Below are 17,795 nucleotides of genomic sequence, written 5' to 3' on the forward strand. Positions count from 1 at the left end.
AGATTAACTCAGAGAAACCAAAGGCTTTGATGAGGACGTCTAACGCCCATTAACAAATAAGTGGACCAGCAAATGGAGGTCTGGTCGCTCTGTGTCAGTTACTATTCCCCTTAACTTTCCCCTTAACTCTCGAATTGTAAACGTACTTCAGCGTCGCTGCAGGAGCTCACTCCACGGCAACGTTAGACGCTTCGCACATGCGCACAAGTGTCTAAAACAAACCCCTGAAACACCTGAGCACAGTGGCGGTGGTGTATATTGTGTTGTGAAACATTGAAATAGTTCTGGTACATTCATGAGATGTGTTCTACAGATACAGACGTAATGTAAATTTCACAGCTCATCAACAGATCTATAAAGCACGCTGTCCTCAGAAACTCCAACTGTTAAATTAGAATAAATGCAGTTAAATCACAGAAACTATCAGGATTTCAATGATTTGTTTTGGGGTTTTTTTTTTTAAGTACTCCTTCACAAAGATGAGATCAGGTTCCCTTTCCATCAAGTCTATTGCTTACCGACAAGAAGTTGACAAACAGCTATAAAAGTAAAAAATAAAAATCACTCGGTCACTGTGCAATGTTGTATTGTGGGACACACAGCAGCACCGTGAGCGAAGGCCAGTCCTTACCAAAAAACTCCATTGATGACTGGAGTAGTGATGGCTGATCGAGGCTTTGTTAGAGCTTCGACACCTGATTCAAAAAAATGGTTCATTACCCGAGGCATTATTCTTTTATTTTCTTTATTATTCTACCACTTAATCCGTCAGGGTCAAACTACTCCACATATGAAAATGTAGACAAATTTTTATATTTAAGTATGCGAAGTTGTCACAGTTGCCATTTTCAAACACAAGCACATAAACCACAGTAGATTTTATGTTATTGACCAAACAATAGATTTTGGACTCAACAATATTGCAGTGTTTTCCCTCAGTGGGCCACAGGCATTTGATTACAACACGTTGTGAAGCTTTAAACTTGAAGCTGTTTTTAGATGTGTTGTATCTTGAATTATTTGACTCCCTCTGGTGGTGATAAAAAATGCATGCAAGTGCCCTCCTGCCCACATCATGGAGCACTATGACTATAACTTCTGCACCTAAATTTGAGCCAGTTTAACATGGTTACACTCCTTCCTTTATGATGGCTCCATTCTGAGGGGCAACATAAAACAATAAAACCTGTCGATTTTCTGAACCCAGAATACAAAATGTTGTTTGTCAAAACAACAGAAATTAAATTCTGATGAGCCATTAATTCTTTGTCATTTTAACTTTTTTTTTTCTTTTTTGCAGACTTGTTGTTGTTTGTGCCTTTTATGTACCTGCTGCAGATGGAGGTGCACAGTGCCAAGGTACAGCTCACATCACGACTGTCCTTTCATCTCCTTTGAGCTCAGCGTGGGACAGATGGTCAAGTGGGTGGACAAGAGGTAGCGGAGGGAGCAGCGAACACAGGTCACGACTCGGGCTCCTCTGAAGAAGGGCCTTTTTAAGAGGAGACGAGGCCTCAGTCTGAGGTCTCTATCAGAAATGAGAGTGTGGGAATTTAATGTTTGCATTTGCATCACTGTGTTATTTGCTCCCTCCATCCCTCACAAATGTCTGTATTGCTTCCTCATATTGTCTGTTAGATCTGCTGAATGCCTATGTGACGTTTCTTATTGTCTGATTTTGAACTTGTTATTTGTGTTATTTGTTGGTGTTGGACGTAAATACGGTACCTGAGTGAATGTACTTAAGAACAGGTTTGAGGTACTTGTACTTAGGTCTTTTCATGAAACTTTATACCTCTATACCACCGGAAACACTGTACTTTTTCCTTCATTACATATATCTGACAGTTGGAGTTCTAAAAGTCGAAATAGTCGAAAATAATTGTCAGTGAAAATAATCATTAGCTGCAGTCCTAAACAGAATAATTAAATATAATAATTAAAAATTGCTGCACCTCAACCAACTACTACAGTAAAAAGCTATTTACACACTGATGCATGAGTACCAATATTATAATGATATAACAGATAACAGTATAACACTCAGGGAGTACTTTTACTTTTAATACACTAAGTACATTTTCCTGATTGTACTTACATAGTAGTCCTGCAGGAGGCAGCAGATCTCTGACATGCGTCCTGTGGTTTGTTTATTGGTTACTTCCTTAGCCCGACAGCTAACACCGCAGAAAACGGACTCCGTAAAATCCTGCCGTCCGGTGATATGAAAATGTCTCCTCCGCTGCTTCTCAGGGCGTTCGTGAAGGAGCGACTGACCGCTGCCGCCGAGGAAATATTTCAGGTGTTTGAACAGACGATAGAGAAATATGAAGAAGAGGCTTCAAGCTCTAAACAGGAGATTGAGCGGCTCAGAGGTCTGCTGCTGGAGTTTGTGTCCAACCACAAAAAAGGTATTATTATTATTATTATTATTATTTACACTTGTTATTGTCAGAGTGGACAAGAATAATTGTAGCATAAGACAAAGGTGCGTTATCTCTACGTTACGTGTCAGTGTTGTGTTATTTATTTTTTCTTTTTTGTGTCATTAGTTTTATAAACTGTAAATCTAATGATTATAAACCCATCACAAGTAACAAGAGCCGACTTGATGTATTTAAATTGACTGATGCTGAAGGAATCTCAGAAATTGAATTAATTCAAATAGCACTGAAGTTAATCAATTATTCAAACCTTTAATAGGTTTATCTATTAATAATGAATGTTAAACAGTGTTGGCAATAAGAAAATTTCCTATTAACTTGATGGACCACGATTGACATGAAGTTGACACAGATATCTATATTTGAGAGTTAAAAAAACATTGAAAATGATGAATTGACTTGTTTTCTGTTTTTTATTTTATTTATTTATCTATTTATGTCACTTTATATTTTTGGTAAGGCTCAATTAAATTAGTTTTTTGAAAATATGTCAAGTGCAGAAACTATGTAATGGTGGAGCTGTTTTAAATTACCTCAAACATTTCTTTATCATGTCGGTGCAGCTACTAAAACACTGATACCAAGTTATTGTTGATAAGTTAATATCAGTCTTGAACTTGAACTTGAATATCAGCCACATCACAATTATTGTAGAGACAATAGACAAAATAATGGACAATAAAAAAGAGACAATATACCATCTCTGTGAAAAACTTGTCCACCAAATGCTTAGATTTTTCAGTTTAAATAAGCAATAAGGTTACAGTCTTCTGTTACGTAACTTGGGTCAACACAGCACCCCTAATCTTTAGAGCAGAGTTACACAAAAGTATCATGTTGAGATATTGTAGTTGTGATATTGTTTTCAAAAATCCATCAGTGCAGGATAAAAATAAATTAAATACCTATACTCTCACTACACACTTTTTTTTCTAGACATCTCTCAGTCGTCCATCTGTAAAGAGGAAACACCACCTGAGCAGCATCACTGTGAGCAGGAGTTGAGGCTCAGTGCCGATCAGAGGGGCCCAGAGGCTCAACACATTAAAGAGGAAGATCAGGAGCTCTGGGCTGGTCAGCAAGAAGAAGAAGAACAGGTTAGAGGCTTTAAGGATGCTGATGTGTTACACCTACCTCATTCATGTGTTTGGGAGAAACAAGAGCAGGAGGACACAAAACCGTCTTTGCAACCTCAGACTCAATACAGTGAAAGTGAGGAGCAGTTTCAGGAGCTGCAAGAAATTAAAACTGTACGGTCACCTTTTGCCTCATCTGCCTCTTCACAAAGTCTGATTCAAAATGAGAAGATCCAGGACGGGAGGGAAAATGAAAGACCTTCTCCAAGTTTTATGTCAGACCAAACACAGACAGAACAGACTCCAGTTATCACCTCCAGAGAGTCCACTGAGTTACTTCACTTAAATTCAGTTGCCCCTGACTATCGTTGCTATTTGTGTGACAAATCTTTTTCCTCCAGTCATCACTTGGTAAATCATGCTTTTCGCATACATTCAAAGGACTCAGGTCTCCTCTGTGCTGTGTGTGGAAAGACCTTAGAGCCCACCGAAAGTCTTAACGTGCACCTTAAATCGCACAGGAGCTCAAAATGTTGCCAAGTGTGTGGTAAACCGTGCAAGAGCACCACCACTCTGGCAGAGCACATGACCAGCCACACTGGGGTCAAACTGCACCGCTGCCATATCTGTGGGAAAGAGTGCAGCCGGAAAGGAGATTTAAAGATACACATGAGGATTCACACAGGCGAGAAGCCTTTCTGCTGCTCTTACTGTTGTAAAAGTTTCACCCACAGCGGCCATCTGAGGAAGCACATGAGAAGCCACACAGGAGAGAGGCCACACCGCTGTGATGTTTGCGGTAAAGGATTTCTACAGAGTGCACACCTGAAATATCACTTAAGAACTCACACTCAGAAATACTGATTTATTTTTTATCTTTTCCATCCACCAGGGCCCATATTTATCAAACTTCTAAGATTTACACTAGGAGTAAAACCTTCCTTGCCTGTGACCACTGAGATACTAACAAAAATATAAGAGCAGCTCCTCAGTGATCACATTATTAATAACGTATGCTCAGAGCAGTTTATCCTACATCTGCCATATTCTTCATTCTTCTAAAAAATTCTTTTACTGAGAGAGATGCTTTCATTTTTTAAAAAGTTAAATTTGTTTGTGTGAAAATACTTAACATCCTCTTCAAAAGAAAACCAAACTGGAGCAGGAAACAAATTCTACAGCTGGTTTTCATCATAAAAAGTTATGAAGACAATTTGTTGACTTACTGATGAGTGCAGACGATGAAGATGCATGGGCATGCATAACAAGCTAAAACCAAGGCTAGTTGTATTTGTGTTGTTTGTACCCCCGATAGCTGCAAACAAAAAGTGGTGTAACATCCTGGCAAATGCAAAGAGTTGGCTAAAACTACCTTAGTTTAAATTATAGTTATTGTTTCTCCTTATATGTTGCACAGTCACTCCAAAACACATCTCAGAAGGTGTGTGCTCAACCTTTCTTAAATTTAAGACTGCTTTTAAGTTGTAAGTTGAATTTTGATTTAAAAACATTTTTTCATAAGTTTGTGATTGGGACAAAAAGGGAAGTATTTTACTTTTATCTTTGACCTAACAAAACATTTCACTGTTAGCAGTTTGATAAATACGGGACCTGAGGTTTACAATATGTTCCTCCTTGCTGTTGACATGACCTTCGTTCTGAAGGGAAAGCATTACTCAGTCATTAAGTAAACTCTTACATTTTTGGGTAATAACACTGCTTTTAACATCAAGAAAATAAACAGTGTCTCTGTCATTATTCCTTTTTACAGTACATCATTTGAATGGTGTTAAATCTGTGTGTTGTTTGGCTGGTTTGGCTCTGACTTGCAGAAGTTATACAGAAGTTAGCCAAGAACAGACTGGGACAGGAAGCACTCTTAAACCACGATTTATCAAGTAAGGTTTTATACAGCAGGTTTTCTGTCCACTTCAGCAGCGGATTGTCTTATACAAATAAAAAAATGAGCACTTTCACACCTGGCTGCTGAATTGTTCAATAACTAATAAGTTGATCTTGTGGGAGTTTGTCATTAAGAAACTCCGTTTATCAGACACTACTGTGACAGTTGTTTGTTACCAGTTATTTTATTTTGGTTTGTTATTTATGTTTGTGTTGTTTGATATTTGCATTCATGGTGCTTACTTTGGCATCATGTCTTCATTCCTGAAGTCAGATAGTCCCCGAAACAGATTATTATTACAAATTATTATTATCTCCTAAATCTTTTTTTTTCACTGTATACATTTGAACTGTCTTATTATCAACTTGCCAGTCATCTGTAAAGCACTTTGAACTTCACAAACCTGTAGGAAAGCTGCCACAAAAAAATTGTCTGATTCTTTGAGAGGAATATGGTTTACCAGTAGGTGGCACTGCAGGAGCTTCTATGCATCCATCCGGCCAGTCAGAGAGAGTCTACACAAACTGCTGCTTTCTTACATGAGGTAAACTTTATAACAAGAGAAAGATTTTTTTGCCCCTTGAATGTGTTTTTATCACAGAAAAAAAAGTGTTTGTAAGTTATTAACGAAGCGCAGCAAGTTACCATCATGACATTTTGCACATCTGGTTGCAAATTCAGGTCAAGGAGCTGCTTCTGCAAAGGTTTTAACCACAGGCTTTGTGTTTTGTCCAAAGCTCTCGTTCCCAGGCAGTAGGTCTACTGTTGTTCAAAGACTTTATTTCAGCTATTAATTACTTTTCAGTTTCATAGAATAGCAGCCACAAAATTACATTCACACCATCGCCATGTTTTGAGTCATTCCACCATGACTTTGTAGACTAGTCGTGGGACCGTGAAGGCCTTAAAAAGCTCAACTTGGATCGCTCCCAGGTGGCCTCAAAATCTCACACAGAACAGGAGCTCATTCAGGAATCTCTGTGTTTGGGAAGCTGCTTCAGGCGATTTAGATTTTAGATTGTAAAGCTAAAGAGCTAATCAGGCCTCAGTGACCCCCAAACCTAAAACCAACTACTCTAATCTGGTTATGCAACCACCCCTAAAGACACAGGATCACCAGAAAACACCCCTGGATCCTTGGGAACAGTTTCCCACATGTCAGCTCATGTCTAGCATTAATGAGGATTCAGTGACTCAGATCTAATCAGATGATTTGTTTATAAGATCCTCTGCTGCTCTGACCTGCTCAAATCATATAAAATTAAAAATAAAAATTATAGACCAAACTACCCTGAGCTAGAGTATGTTGTTAGACTAGACTTAATTCTTATGTGTTTGACCCAGACTATAACCATTTGAGCAAATTTTGAGCACATTTTTCTGAAAAAAAAAAAAAAAAGAAAACAGGGCAAGAGGTTAATCTTCTGTGGAGTTAAATAATGTGAAACTTAGTCAAGGGAATTGGAGGGATTTTCTTTATGTGGGTCAGGCAGTGTCTCATAACACAGGAGAAGAGGGGTAACACTGGCCGTTTTTCTCTGTGTGAAAAGTGACATTTTGCACATACAGCCTGTTACGAAGAATTTCGCTGGTACTCAGCAATTGGCAGGAATTCCACTAGCCCTCGGTTGCATAACTGGGTCATCGAGTTACTCACAAACTCGCCCAGAAAAAAGTTTCTGCGCAGGTCTGAGCCAGATTCAAGTATTTGAGCGGAATTCAGATGTACACCAAGGTGTGGATGGAGGCAGTTCAGAGGAGTTTCTGGTGCAAAGAGATGGATGGAGGAGGAGATCTGACAGGGATCGTCCTCATGGGTTGGATTTGGTGTGGAGGAGGACAGCAAACATCTGGCAGTCATTCTCTACAAGCTGAAAAACACATGCACACCAACACACCTCCAGGCTGGATCTTGGGCAGTGGAAATACATTTTTATACAAGCAGGGCGTTACAGCAGTTATTTTCATATTGTTTTCAGTCATTTCAAACATCTGTTTAAATGTGGGAGTCAGACGGAGGAGATACTGTCAGACAGGAAAATGAAAATAATGTTTTTGAGTCTGTTTTTACATTACAGTCCATCTATTCACACTCTTGCAGTAGATGCTTTAGATCCATGGTGTAAACTCAGAGACAGTTTATTTCATGGAAAAACCTTGAGGAAGGCCAGATGATGCATTTGCTTTTATTGTTTACTTTCTATTGCTAATCCCAGGACATATAAATCACACGCTGGACCTTTCATGAGGTGAGGAGCTCGGCTATTAAAAGCAGAGAGAACAAGAGATGCCGCTGTTGCAGTTCTGGCTGTGGGAAGATTTCCAACACAGTTGTTTCCTCACATACCCCCACATGCTTGTCCTTTACAGATCTGATTACTGGCTCAAGCGAAGCCTCGCTTGTCATCTGTTGCCTTATTTATACACAGTGTGGGTTTACTAAATGATTTAAGCTAAGAACATAAGCGAAAAATGGGACACAAGCTTGTAAAATATAGTCTTTCTATCTCATGGTGGACTGTCAGAGGAAGGCTGAGTTTGCTGTAAGATCCCCACAGTGAGGTTCTTAAGAAAAATCAATAATGAAACTCTAATCTGTCCTCTTCCTTTTTTTCAATGTATTGCAGGACTCCCTTCCTCTCTCATTACCATAATGATGTTAAGGGATGACAAATGATCTTCAGGTTGTCCCCAGATAGGAACACAAGAATGAGATCCAATCACCCACCTGCTGTCTCCGCACCACAAGACTTCAAACAAACACTACTGTATTGCGAGTGATGGGTTTCTCAACTTGAACTTCTTGTTTTAATGAGCTTTTTGTCTGCTAGTTGAGGCACTGTTTGTGCTGTGTCAGTTTATATATCTGCCGTGTCACAAAATGTTTACACGCTCTCAGCAACTAAAGCATGGCAGAACTTTTTTTTAATGGTCGTGTTTAGGTGTTCAAAGCACTGGTGGTGGGCTTGGTTTAATACCACAAGAAGCCAACAATAACCTGAAGCATGAGACAGGATGTGTTTGCTTTATTAACAAAGAACCAAAATCACACTGTTTCCATAACTTTGACCCAGGTGTTTTTCTTTTTGCAGGATGAGGACCCTGGTCCCCTGTATTCGAGTGCTGAGTTCTGTGCATCCACCATCCACCCTGACCACCTGCCCCATGACTTAGGTCTACTGTCACTGTGTTCAATCAATGTTCGGTTGAAACACACACATTACCAGTCAAACCCAGGTGATAAAACACATTTAGCAAAGCAAATGAATACACAGATCAGTCCCCCTTTGCTGCGTCAGGACCCATGTGGCTAAGCCCTTGATCCATTACATCTCCTGACAGTGTCAGTTGTGCTGGTCTTACAGAGTCTGAGTGATTTGCTGTATGAAAAAATGACCTTTTGACTCGGGTCACTATGTCCTCGCTCTCTTTGACCCAATATCTGGCTTTGGACTGTGACGCATGTTTTACAGGGATTATGATCCATTTGTAAAAATCCAAAGTAACCAGCTGGCCTGCGATTTGTCTGAATCTGGACCAGTCAGAGAACCGCCACCCCCCCAACCCCATCCCGTCACCCCCACCCCCTGCAGCTCTGCAGCTCTTCTCTCTGTGCCAACCCCACGAATGCGGATCGTTGAGTTGAGTTTTGCTGCGAGAGAACGAGGCGAGAGAAAAAACAGACGAATGCATGTCTGAACGTTTCGACCTCCGCACCGACGTGCTGCTCAAATGTGAGGGCATCGCAGGCCGGTTGTATGAGGGTAAGTCTGCGTTTCTCATGCGTCGGGGTTAGTGAAGTAAAGTAAAAGACGATGTTCAGATTGCTGACACGGCCTGCCAAAAATACTGAGCTCGGGAGAGGGGCGGGGCACACGTTGTTCTATTCAGGGCAACTCTGTTAATGCAGATGTTTATGTTTTCTTGCCGATTGTAGAGAGCTGGTTGAGCTCTAGAAACGGTGGCAAGGTCAAACGGTCAGAAAGTCGCAGTGCGCATCTTGGACGCGACTGGAGCATCACTTCTCCATCAGCGCTGAAAGTGCGCAAACTCCTGTGTTTGATTAAGGGCATTAGCTGATAGCTGTGCGTGATATGTGATATCAGACAGCCCACATACACGCGTGTTGTTGCCTCAATGGTCTAAACTTGGGATAACTCAGTGTCAGTAAGCCAGCGGGCCTTTGTTGTGATAGCTGCAGAGGAAGTTGAAAGCTGACCTGGCTTTGGACTCAGAGTTGCTGAGGGCCAGGGACAGTGTGAGAATATAGATCCTCCTCACACTCTCACACTCACACTCCACAGCAGGGGACAGCATGAAAGACCTCCGAGAATAGACCCCACTGAGCTAAAAACTACTACTGTATCACGTAAACGCACAAACACACACACACACTGTGTCGAATTCCCCTCTCAACAGTGTGCTTGATACCATGTTGGTGGATTGTGGTTGATGATTCTTGAGCGGTCCTGGGACTTTGAGAAAACTGCTGTTCTCACAGTGATAAGCCGTTCTATTGACACCAGTTTCCAGAAACTAAAAATGGCAAACAGTTTTAAGTTCACATTAATCCAGTGAATTTGCAGCTTTTCTGTATCTTATGCAAATTAGATACAGAAAAAAGGTGTGGGGGGTGGGGGGGGGGAGAGGACATGTAATGTCTTCCACATGCATGAAGACATTACACACATATATTCATAGTAGTATTCCCCTTTAATCAGTTAATCAGAAAAAATAAGGATAGATGAAGTAGTTTTCCTCAAGCAGCAGAAGTGCAGAGAAGAAAGAAGTCCTGTAACTAAGATCACTGGCTAGAGGCCGGAGATGGGTCTTTCAGGCCTTTGAGTAGGACACTGAATCTGGTATAGCCTTGTAATTAGCTGTCACGCTGCCTTAGTCTTAACCCAGTTGCACTGTCCCTCTCTCAAACACCTGATCTCCCTCCAGGACCTTGTGTCTGGGGACAACTAGACGACTATAATTAGAAAGTTCTATCTGAAAACCAGACAGGGGCAGCAGCATGTAGCAGGGTAATATGAAGCAGTGGAGTGTAACCAGGTGACCAAGACTGGATCATTACAAGCGTCATTGTGTTTATAACCAGATGTCCTCTGGCACACAATGTCATGAATACTGATGAATCAAGGAGATTTATTGAGGACACAGCAAGAGCAGCAGAGTAGACAGGGGCAGACTATACTTTGTAGGGCAACAACAATCTGTTTACTATTATTTTTGATTATTTTCTTAATTGTTGATTCTATAAAATGTAAAATTTCAGTTCCTCAGAGCCCAAGGTGAAGTGCAAGTGAATGTTTGGCTTCTTTAGCTATGTTACCATTATGGCTTTATTGGTGACGGTGTTGGTTGGTCAGTCCACCACTTTGGTCCAGACTGAAATATCTCAACAAATAGTAGATGGATTGCATCCGGAGGATGAATCCTAAAGACTTTGGTGATCAACTGACATTTCCTCAAGTGCCACCAGCAAGTTAAATGTTTCAGTTATCCAATCCAGTTATCCAATATCTTAAATTTTTTTTTAGACCATTCATGGTTTCCAGATGATCACAATGACCTAGTTCAGCACTAATATTTTTCATTTGTTAATTTCACATGTGTGTACGTGGCCTGTCCAGATGTTTTGTTTGCTTGCAGTGTGATGTTTTGTCGTACGTAAACCAAACTGAGACCTAAAAGGTGGAGGGAAGGAAGGAGGAAGGGATGGTCGCATTGAGACAGTTCCTACAGTCGTCTGAAAGAAAATACAAATTTAAAAATAATCCCTAAGGTGAAATACTTTGAGCGTATTTGTTCAGAAAATAAGTCTTGCCACAGATCGGGTTTGTTTGAACACACTGGAATGTGGTCTCATTAACTTTCCATAAGTAAATAAGCTTAGGTTTGTTTTTAGATCTTACACACACACACATATGAGTTTTCTGAGGCAAATTGGGATCACATTGGCTTTTATCAACAAATGTTCACACAGATTTGTATTTATCACACTGCTAAAATGATTACGGTATATTTCACAGTAAAAGAATGTGGTATACTGCGTGTAGAAAGGGTAAGAAAACTATTTTTCATTAGGGGATGAGATTACATAACTTCCCCATGTTGGTTCAAGGGAAACTCCTTGGAATAATCAGAAACATATGTTTTAAACGTTCAAATAAAATAGTAATTTCTGCCAGTGGCAAAAACAGTTTCTTGCTGTTCACATACTGTCCACAAAGCAAACTGACTGCACATAATGAAGGGCAGAGCTTTTCAAACGCTTAGGAGTGTAAATGCAATATTTAGAAAATAATCCAAATCAATAATCCTAAATGACCGTGTGCCAAGGGGTCTCTGACTGAGGGCTGAGCCTCATATTCAGGAGGAACACTTCGGAGTTCCTTTCACATGTTATGGACAGGTCAGGTCTCTCAGTTGTGTCTGCTTGTATTCTGTAGGTGGCATAGAACAATTTTAGTGTGTATCTGGTGAGTTTCTGTGGGATTATAATGACTTTGGTCACTGTGGTTCTGTCCTGAAGCAGCCCTATCAAGAGCTTGCAACACTGACAGCAGGAACATTGACATTGTCATTGTTAGGTTCAATGCCAGCGTTTTAAGCCTAATGTTCTGTTTGTGGTCCTGGAGCCCTTTTTTTTACACCTAGATACTTTATGACTTTTTATGACAGTTGTATAATTTTTAACTGATAACTGACATGTTTCAGAATTCCGCTACAGAGAATGATGCATTGTTCCCTGTTCGTGTAATGTCAGTCCCCAAAGCATGAGACAATTTCTACGATGTCCGGCAGCTACGGTTAATAAATGGTTGCGGTTAATAAGTAGGCAAACATTAATCTGCTGTGGGATGCGAACTCTGGTCTCCAGCAGGAAGTCTGACGTGCTACATGCCCATGCATCCACCACCCTGACCTTCACCCTCACATTCCGCCTCACCACATAAAGGTCACCCTGTTTCCTGCACTGGCACTGAACATTGGCATTGGACATAGATAATGAAGGTGTGGTCGCATTTTTCAAGTGTCCTTGATTGTTCCATTTTGCTGCAGAGGTTTGGAGCTTGTGTTCTTTGGTATGATTGGCTGTGTTGTGAAGATAGCGTTGTATGTGCAACTTTACGCCAGGACCTCAGCCTTTTGGCCAGCTCAGACTACACGCTGCTGACTAAGCTTTTGCTGGCATGGGTTTTCCAAAAACCAAACAACGGTCTGGTTTGCTTTTGATACTGAGATGTATTTGGGAAATTTGTGTTGTGTGAGAAAGAGCCAAGACCACACACAGAGAGTTGAAGAAACTTAAAGGATTATAGCCACAAGTCTTTCAGGGTGATTTGGATGCCATGACAATATTTTCTGTGTTCTGTGGAATTAAAATCAAATAAACTGTCTCTTGGCTAAAATGAACTATCTCCACATCAGTTAAATCCAAAAGTTACAAGTCCTCTGACCATATAGACCTGTGAGGTCGTTTTTTTACATGACTCAAGAGTCTGAAAGTGAAAGAAAGAACAACACTGCCAAGACTGGAGATCTAAAGAAAGTTCCTCTGACTTTAAAAACATTTATAATTCAGTCATGGTTAGTACAGCCTGGGAGTGTTGGTCCTGCATGTTCTCTGATTCGGGTCTGCACAGCTGAGGTACTGAAGCTGTAGGAATAATATTGCTGTGCTCAGATCAAATTCAAAAGCAGACAGTCACACACTCCTTGAGGTTTGTGGTTTTGTTGATGTTGACACCGACCAGGCTCAACTGCTTTATTTTCTAGACGACCGCAACTTAACTTCAACATTTAGTCTGTGAACTCGGTAATTCATGCCTCATCCTGCGCTGTGACAAGTTCAGTGATCATCTGCTGTAACAACACAACTGGAGACGGACCACAATTAAGACCTACAACTCTGAAACAACACGCAATGCATGTCTGCCTTTTTACTAATAATTCGAATCCCTTGTTGTTAGCCAAAGCCTGAAGCCAAAGCCTAAAGGCTGACGTTTCACTGTTAGACCCTCCCTGTCTGGGTTTCTGTTAAAAATGTAGAAGTGTGGAATTGAACCCCTCACCAACCCATCTGTTGGACTTTAATTTCAGAGTGGTGACTCTCACTGGGGTTTGTGGCCTGCGGCACTTTCTGAACGCAGTCGTTGACACGCATGTGGCAGATGCATCACGCTTAGTCATATGGGTGTCACACTACAATGTGGTCCACATGCAGCTCAGGGATCCGGTGACAGCCTCTGAAATGACTTTACCTCAGCCTGTAGAAAAAAATAAACAGCAAAGTTTGGGAACAGAATAAGGCCACATAGAAAACACGTGTCCTTGTCATTCAGAGCAGTTTTGCAGTGTGTAAAAGAGTAAGAGTTTAAAAGCCCTGTACAGCCTTGGTACTCCCACACAGGTGTTTTATTTTGGCTGATTCAAGCTCTTCTCAAAACTGTGTGGGTGTGCACAGACTGAGCATGATTGACATCTCCCTCAATGTCCTTTCAGTTTTGTTGCACCTGTTAGGATGGGATGACTTACATCTTTACCAGTTATATTAATACACAGACTTTGGTGTCCTAATGTAATTTCTAGCTATGCTCCAACCAAAATTACTACAGTGAATGCGTTTCCTTCAGACCATTCATCTGAGGTCCTCCGGGTTGGATCCTTTGGGGAACAGGGGGACCACAATTAGAAATGTTCACTTTCTTCACTGTGGGGCTGTGGAAACAAGTTGTTAACACAACATTGACACATTTTCAACATTCATTGTTTTGGAGTTGTGTTTCTGGCAAATGTTAGTCCAATATTCACTCTCCTTTAGCTCTGATATTGGTCTTAACTAACTTTTTAGCTGCTAAATTCTCCACTATGTTCATCAGCTAGTGGCTAATTGTGTCTGTCTGCAGTTTGGTGTTGGACAGACAGTGTTCAGTGGATTTTTTTTAGAGCTTTTCCACTGAAAACAGCTGCTTGCTACATCCAAAAACAACGCTATGAGAGTGGTGAGTGCGAACCAAAATAGAAGAGTTGCAGGCCAAACAGATAAACAATGAGATTAAACTCACTATAAAGCTCTTTAAATCTGCAGATTCAGGTGATAAGTATCTGTACTTTCATCGCATTGTCTCAGTGTATTAGAATAACAATCTTTAAAGGATAATGTGACAGCAGTTGAAAGTCTTGTTTTTTCTGATCTCCAGTGGCTTATCTTCTCACCTTGCTGCATTGTTGTTAAATTACTCTTTAAAGGTTTGGTTCACCCAGACTACAAAAAAATGTTAAAAAATCATCAGCAAAGGTCTTTCTACGAACAGCGTCCCCCTCATTCTGGATAATCCGCAGAACAATTTGACTGTCCACTGGAGCTACCAAAGTATAGTCCATATAAAACATTTTTCAGCGAGGCCACCTCCCCTCAAGAGCGTTCAAGGCCAAAAACTCTTTTTTGATGATATAATTTTATATAGTATTTTAAAGTAGGAAAATATTTAACACTGGCAATTTGCAACTATGTCTTGTCCACATTTAAAAATATTATTACATTAAACACCAAATTATTTTTCTTTCTAATTTTAGTTTGTTTCTTCAACAATAACAATAAGCATGAAAGTGTCTTTGAGGATCTGATGGCTTCAGCAGATGGCTTCAAGGTTCCAGAGAGTCAAACAAGTCAAGGTTCAGTGGACTAGTATCAATAAGAGTGGAAAATATGATTCATTCTGTCTCATGCAGCAAGAGAGAGAACAATCGAGTAATGGATTTCAAATGGGCAAACAGGATGTTAAATGGATGTAGCCACACCACAGAAAACATGGTAATGGCAGCACTCCAAAATCTTTAAAAAAAAAAAAAAATAGACCTTGCCCTCAGTTACCCCTGTTTAATTATTTTCCATGTGTGGACAGGCCGACAGGATGGCTGAAGATAAAGCCAGGATGAGAACTGATAAGGGTGATCTTTTAAAAAGAGAGATGAAGAGGCAAAAATCACTGAGGAGAAAAGCAGAGCTCGAGATGGTCACGAGATGACAGCAAAATTTGCACAGGAGCCACAAGTGTTCTAACAGCTGAGGCTGTCAGCAGGGAATTCAGATTCCCTGAACTGACTTAACAGGTGAAATAAAACGTCTGATTGCGTGCAAACACACCTACATTCAAGTAAACACATTAGCTCACATGCATCGACGCACAGCTACAGCTGTACGGTAAATCACGGTATGTGTGCTAAGGAATGAGCTGATACACATGAAACCCTCACATGTGCACAAGCTGGTACAGACTGTACCATGATAAACAACAGCCTAACAACCACTGGAATCTAACAAAATTTGTAATTGAATTTTTAACAACTAAAGAAATAAAAATAATAGTATTCTTCTCTGCTGAATTTGCTTGTAGGAAATGCACTTAAAAATGCACTCTTAAAAGGCTGACACTCGCTTACACACATGCACATCATCACACCAAGTGAAAGTGGTCTTGAAAACATTTAGTGCAGGTGATTGCTTTGATTTGGATTAAGTTATCAGACATGTTTTCTTCTGTTTAAATAGCTATTCGTTTGCCGCTTAGTCGTGTAACAAAAGCTTGAACCTAAATAACCTCTGTCAGGATTTAATGTATGTACTAACATCTTTTAACCAATTTCCAAAAAAGAAAGAGAGGGAGAAAGTAGGGGAGAGACAGAAAGGAAATCGCTGGTGGGTAGGGCACAGATAAAATCAGACAGAGAGAAGTGAGGCTTTAAATGTAATTCTGTGAAATTCTGCAGATGACAAGATGACAAGATTAACCGGTTGCTGCTCTCTCATACGAATAATAATGAGACAGCAGCAGAATGAATGAGGATGTGCCAGGACACCTGCATCATACCAGCTGTAACAAAGAGGAATTATTAAGCCTTCTGAATACATTTCTGGAACAATAAGTGAAAAAAAAAACACAGTGATGATGGTGGCATTGGTTCACTGAACATTTAAACACAGGATCCAACACAGCCATTCCAACGATTTACTAGTAGCAGTCATGGATGTAGAAAAATGAATGGATGGGTAGATGGATGATTTTTTTAATATACTACAAATATTACTGAGAACATATTAAAAACCTGAATCCAGTTGTACCAGCTGTACAGCTGTCTGTAATAGAACTGTAGTTTTTGGAGCTGAACTAGCTTGTGATCCTGGAGCAACCAAGTGGAGTTTCCCCATTGTCTGTTTCCGTCTTTCAAAATGAATTGATGTACATTGTTTCTATTACATCATCAAGGGGCATTTACAGGCAGCGTTGCCAATTAGCACTTTTGCTACTAGACTTTCTGACTTTTCAGCCCTTTTTAACATTTTTTTTTTTCAAAAAGCACCTAGTGACAAATCTAGAAACTTTTTGAACAAACCTTATCCACTTTCAGTAGAAGAGAGTCGACAGCCTTAAGTTGACATATAATCTGAAGTAGAGGTGGATGGGCTTCTAACTTTATCTCTGCTTGATCATTTTACTAGTAAATATAGCCAAAATCACAGTGCAGCTGCTGTCTTTAACCTATATGTGTAGTAATTTTGTCGTGCAACCTCTGGATGGGACCAGAAGTGGACTGCTGGTTAACAGTCTAATTAGTGTATTATATCATTTAACAACATTTAATGACTTTTCAAGCAGGTTTAATGTTGTACTTTGTTCTTTATTTTTATTTTTTGCATTAAACAGAACAAAAACTTACATAAATAAATACAGAAAACAAGCAAAACAGACAGGGTCATCTACAGCAAGGTGAAGTGTCAGACAGCACTCAAGAAATAAAATAAGTAGAAAATGAGCTGTCAGTTTGGATTTGGGGCTTCTACGTGTCCATGACCGTATTTTGAGGTACCCACGATTCACCACCTAGTTCCGTAATAAAGCAAAATCCCAAAGGGAATCCTCAATACAGTCCCAATGTCCACTTTAAAAGTCCAGGCGTACTCAAAGCAAACGTTCAGTGTCCCAGCACAGAAAAATGCAGAATTCTCCACAGAGAGCAAATATTCAGTGACAAAATCACGTTCGATCTAAGTAACATCTTCACTTCTCCCAATATCTGTCACCCTTCTCAGTATCGTGTCCAAGGGAAAATGTGAGCAGGCTTCAGGTTTGAGATTGCCACCAGGGAACGCATTAAACAAAATGAAATTGACTGTCCGAGACCTCAGATTTCTTCTTCTAAATTAATGATGAAATGCACATGTTGGGTTGAGGTCAGAGGTTAAACACACTCAAAGTTTCAGCCCCTTTAGACAGCAGCAGTTTTCTGCTCATGAGAGTTAGTGTTCATTTAACACCAACTCTCTCTGGATTTGACCCTAACATCAGGACAACACTGTTG

General features: G+C 40.2%; 2 protein-coding genes across 3 annotated transcripts in view; both read left to right on the top strand.

Moving 5' to 3' along the window:
* The first annotated feature begins 2,176 nt into the window (after window positions 1–2,176).
* Window positions 2,177–5,252, top strand: LOC121189219 (zinc finger protein 37 homolog). Of its 2 annotated transcripts, XR_005894851.1 has the most exons (3): window positions 2,177–2,411; window positions 3,381–4,908; window positions 5,010–5,252. XR_005894851.1 is itself a non-coding variant. In XM_041049134.1 (2 exons), the coding sequence occupies exons 1-2, from the start codon at window positions 2,225–2,227 to the stop codon at window positions 4,382–4,384; spliced, it is 1,191 nt and encodes a 396-aa protein (XP_040905068.1). In that variant the 5' UTR covers window positions 2,177–2,224; the 3' UTR covers window positions 4,385–5,252. The 2 variants fall into 2 exon arrangements, 1 of the variants encoding a protein (XP_040905068.1); XM_041049134.1 differs by having other exon boundaries at window positions 3,381–5,252.
* Window positions 5,253–9,057: 3,805 nt separating this feature from the next.
* Window positions 9,058–17,795, top strand: part of LOC121189655 (equilibrative nucleoside transporter 1-like) — a 30,815-nt gene continuing 22,077 nt past the window's right edge. The window contains exon 1 of the mRNA XM_041050010.1: window positions 9,058–9,187. The gene's annotated coding sequence lies outside the window, so the exon portion shown is untranslated. The remainder of the gene's footprint in view (window positions 9,188–17,795) is intronic.

This window comes from Toxotes jaculatrix, chromosome 11 (genome assembly GCF_017976425.1).
Source record: "Toxotes jaculatrix isolate fToxJac2 chromosome 11, fToxJac2.pri, whole genome shotgun sequence".
Taxonomy (NCBI): Eukaryota; Metazoa; Chordata; class Actinopteri; family Toxotidae; genus Toxotes; species Toxotes jaculatrix.

What these genes read in the sequence shown, in the direction of transcription:
- LOC121189219 (XM_041049134.1), top strand. Translation starts at nt 2,225, where the DNA reads ATGAAAATGTCTCCTCCGCTGCTTCTCAGGGCGTTCGTGAAGGAGCGA. An exon ending in TGTGTCCAACCACAAAAAAG is followed by an intron (nt 2,412 to 3,380) that starts GTATTATTATTA and finishes TTTTTTTTCTAG; the next exon opens with ACATCTCTCAGTCGTCCATC.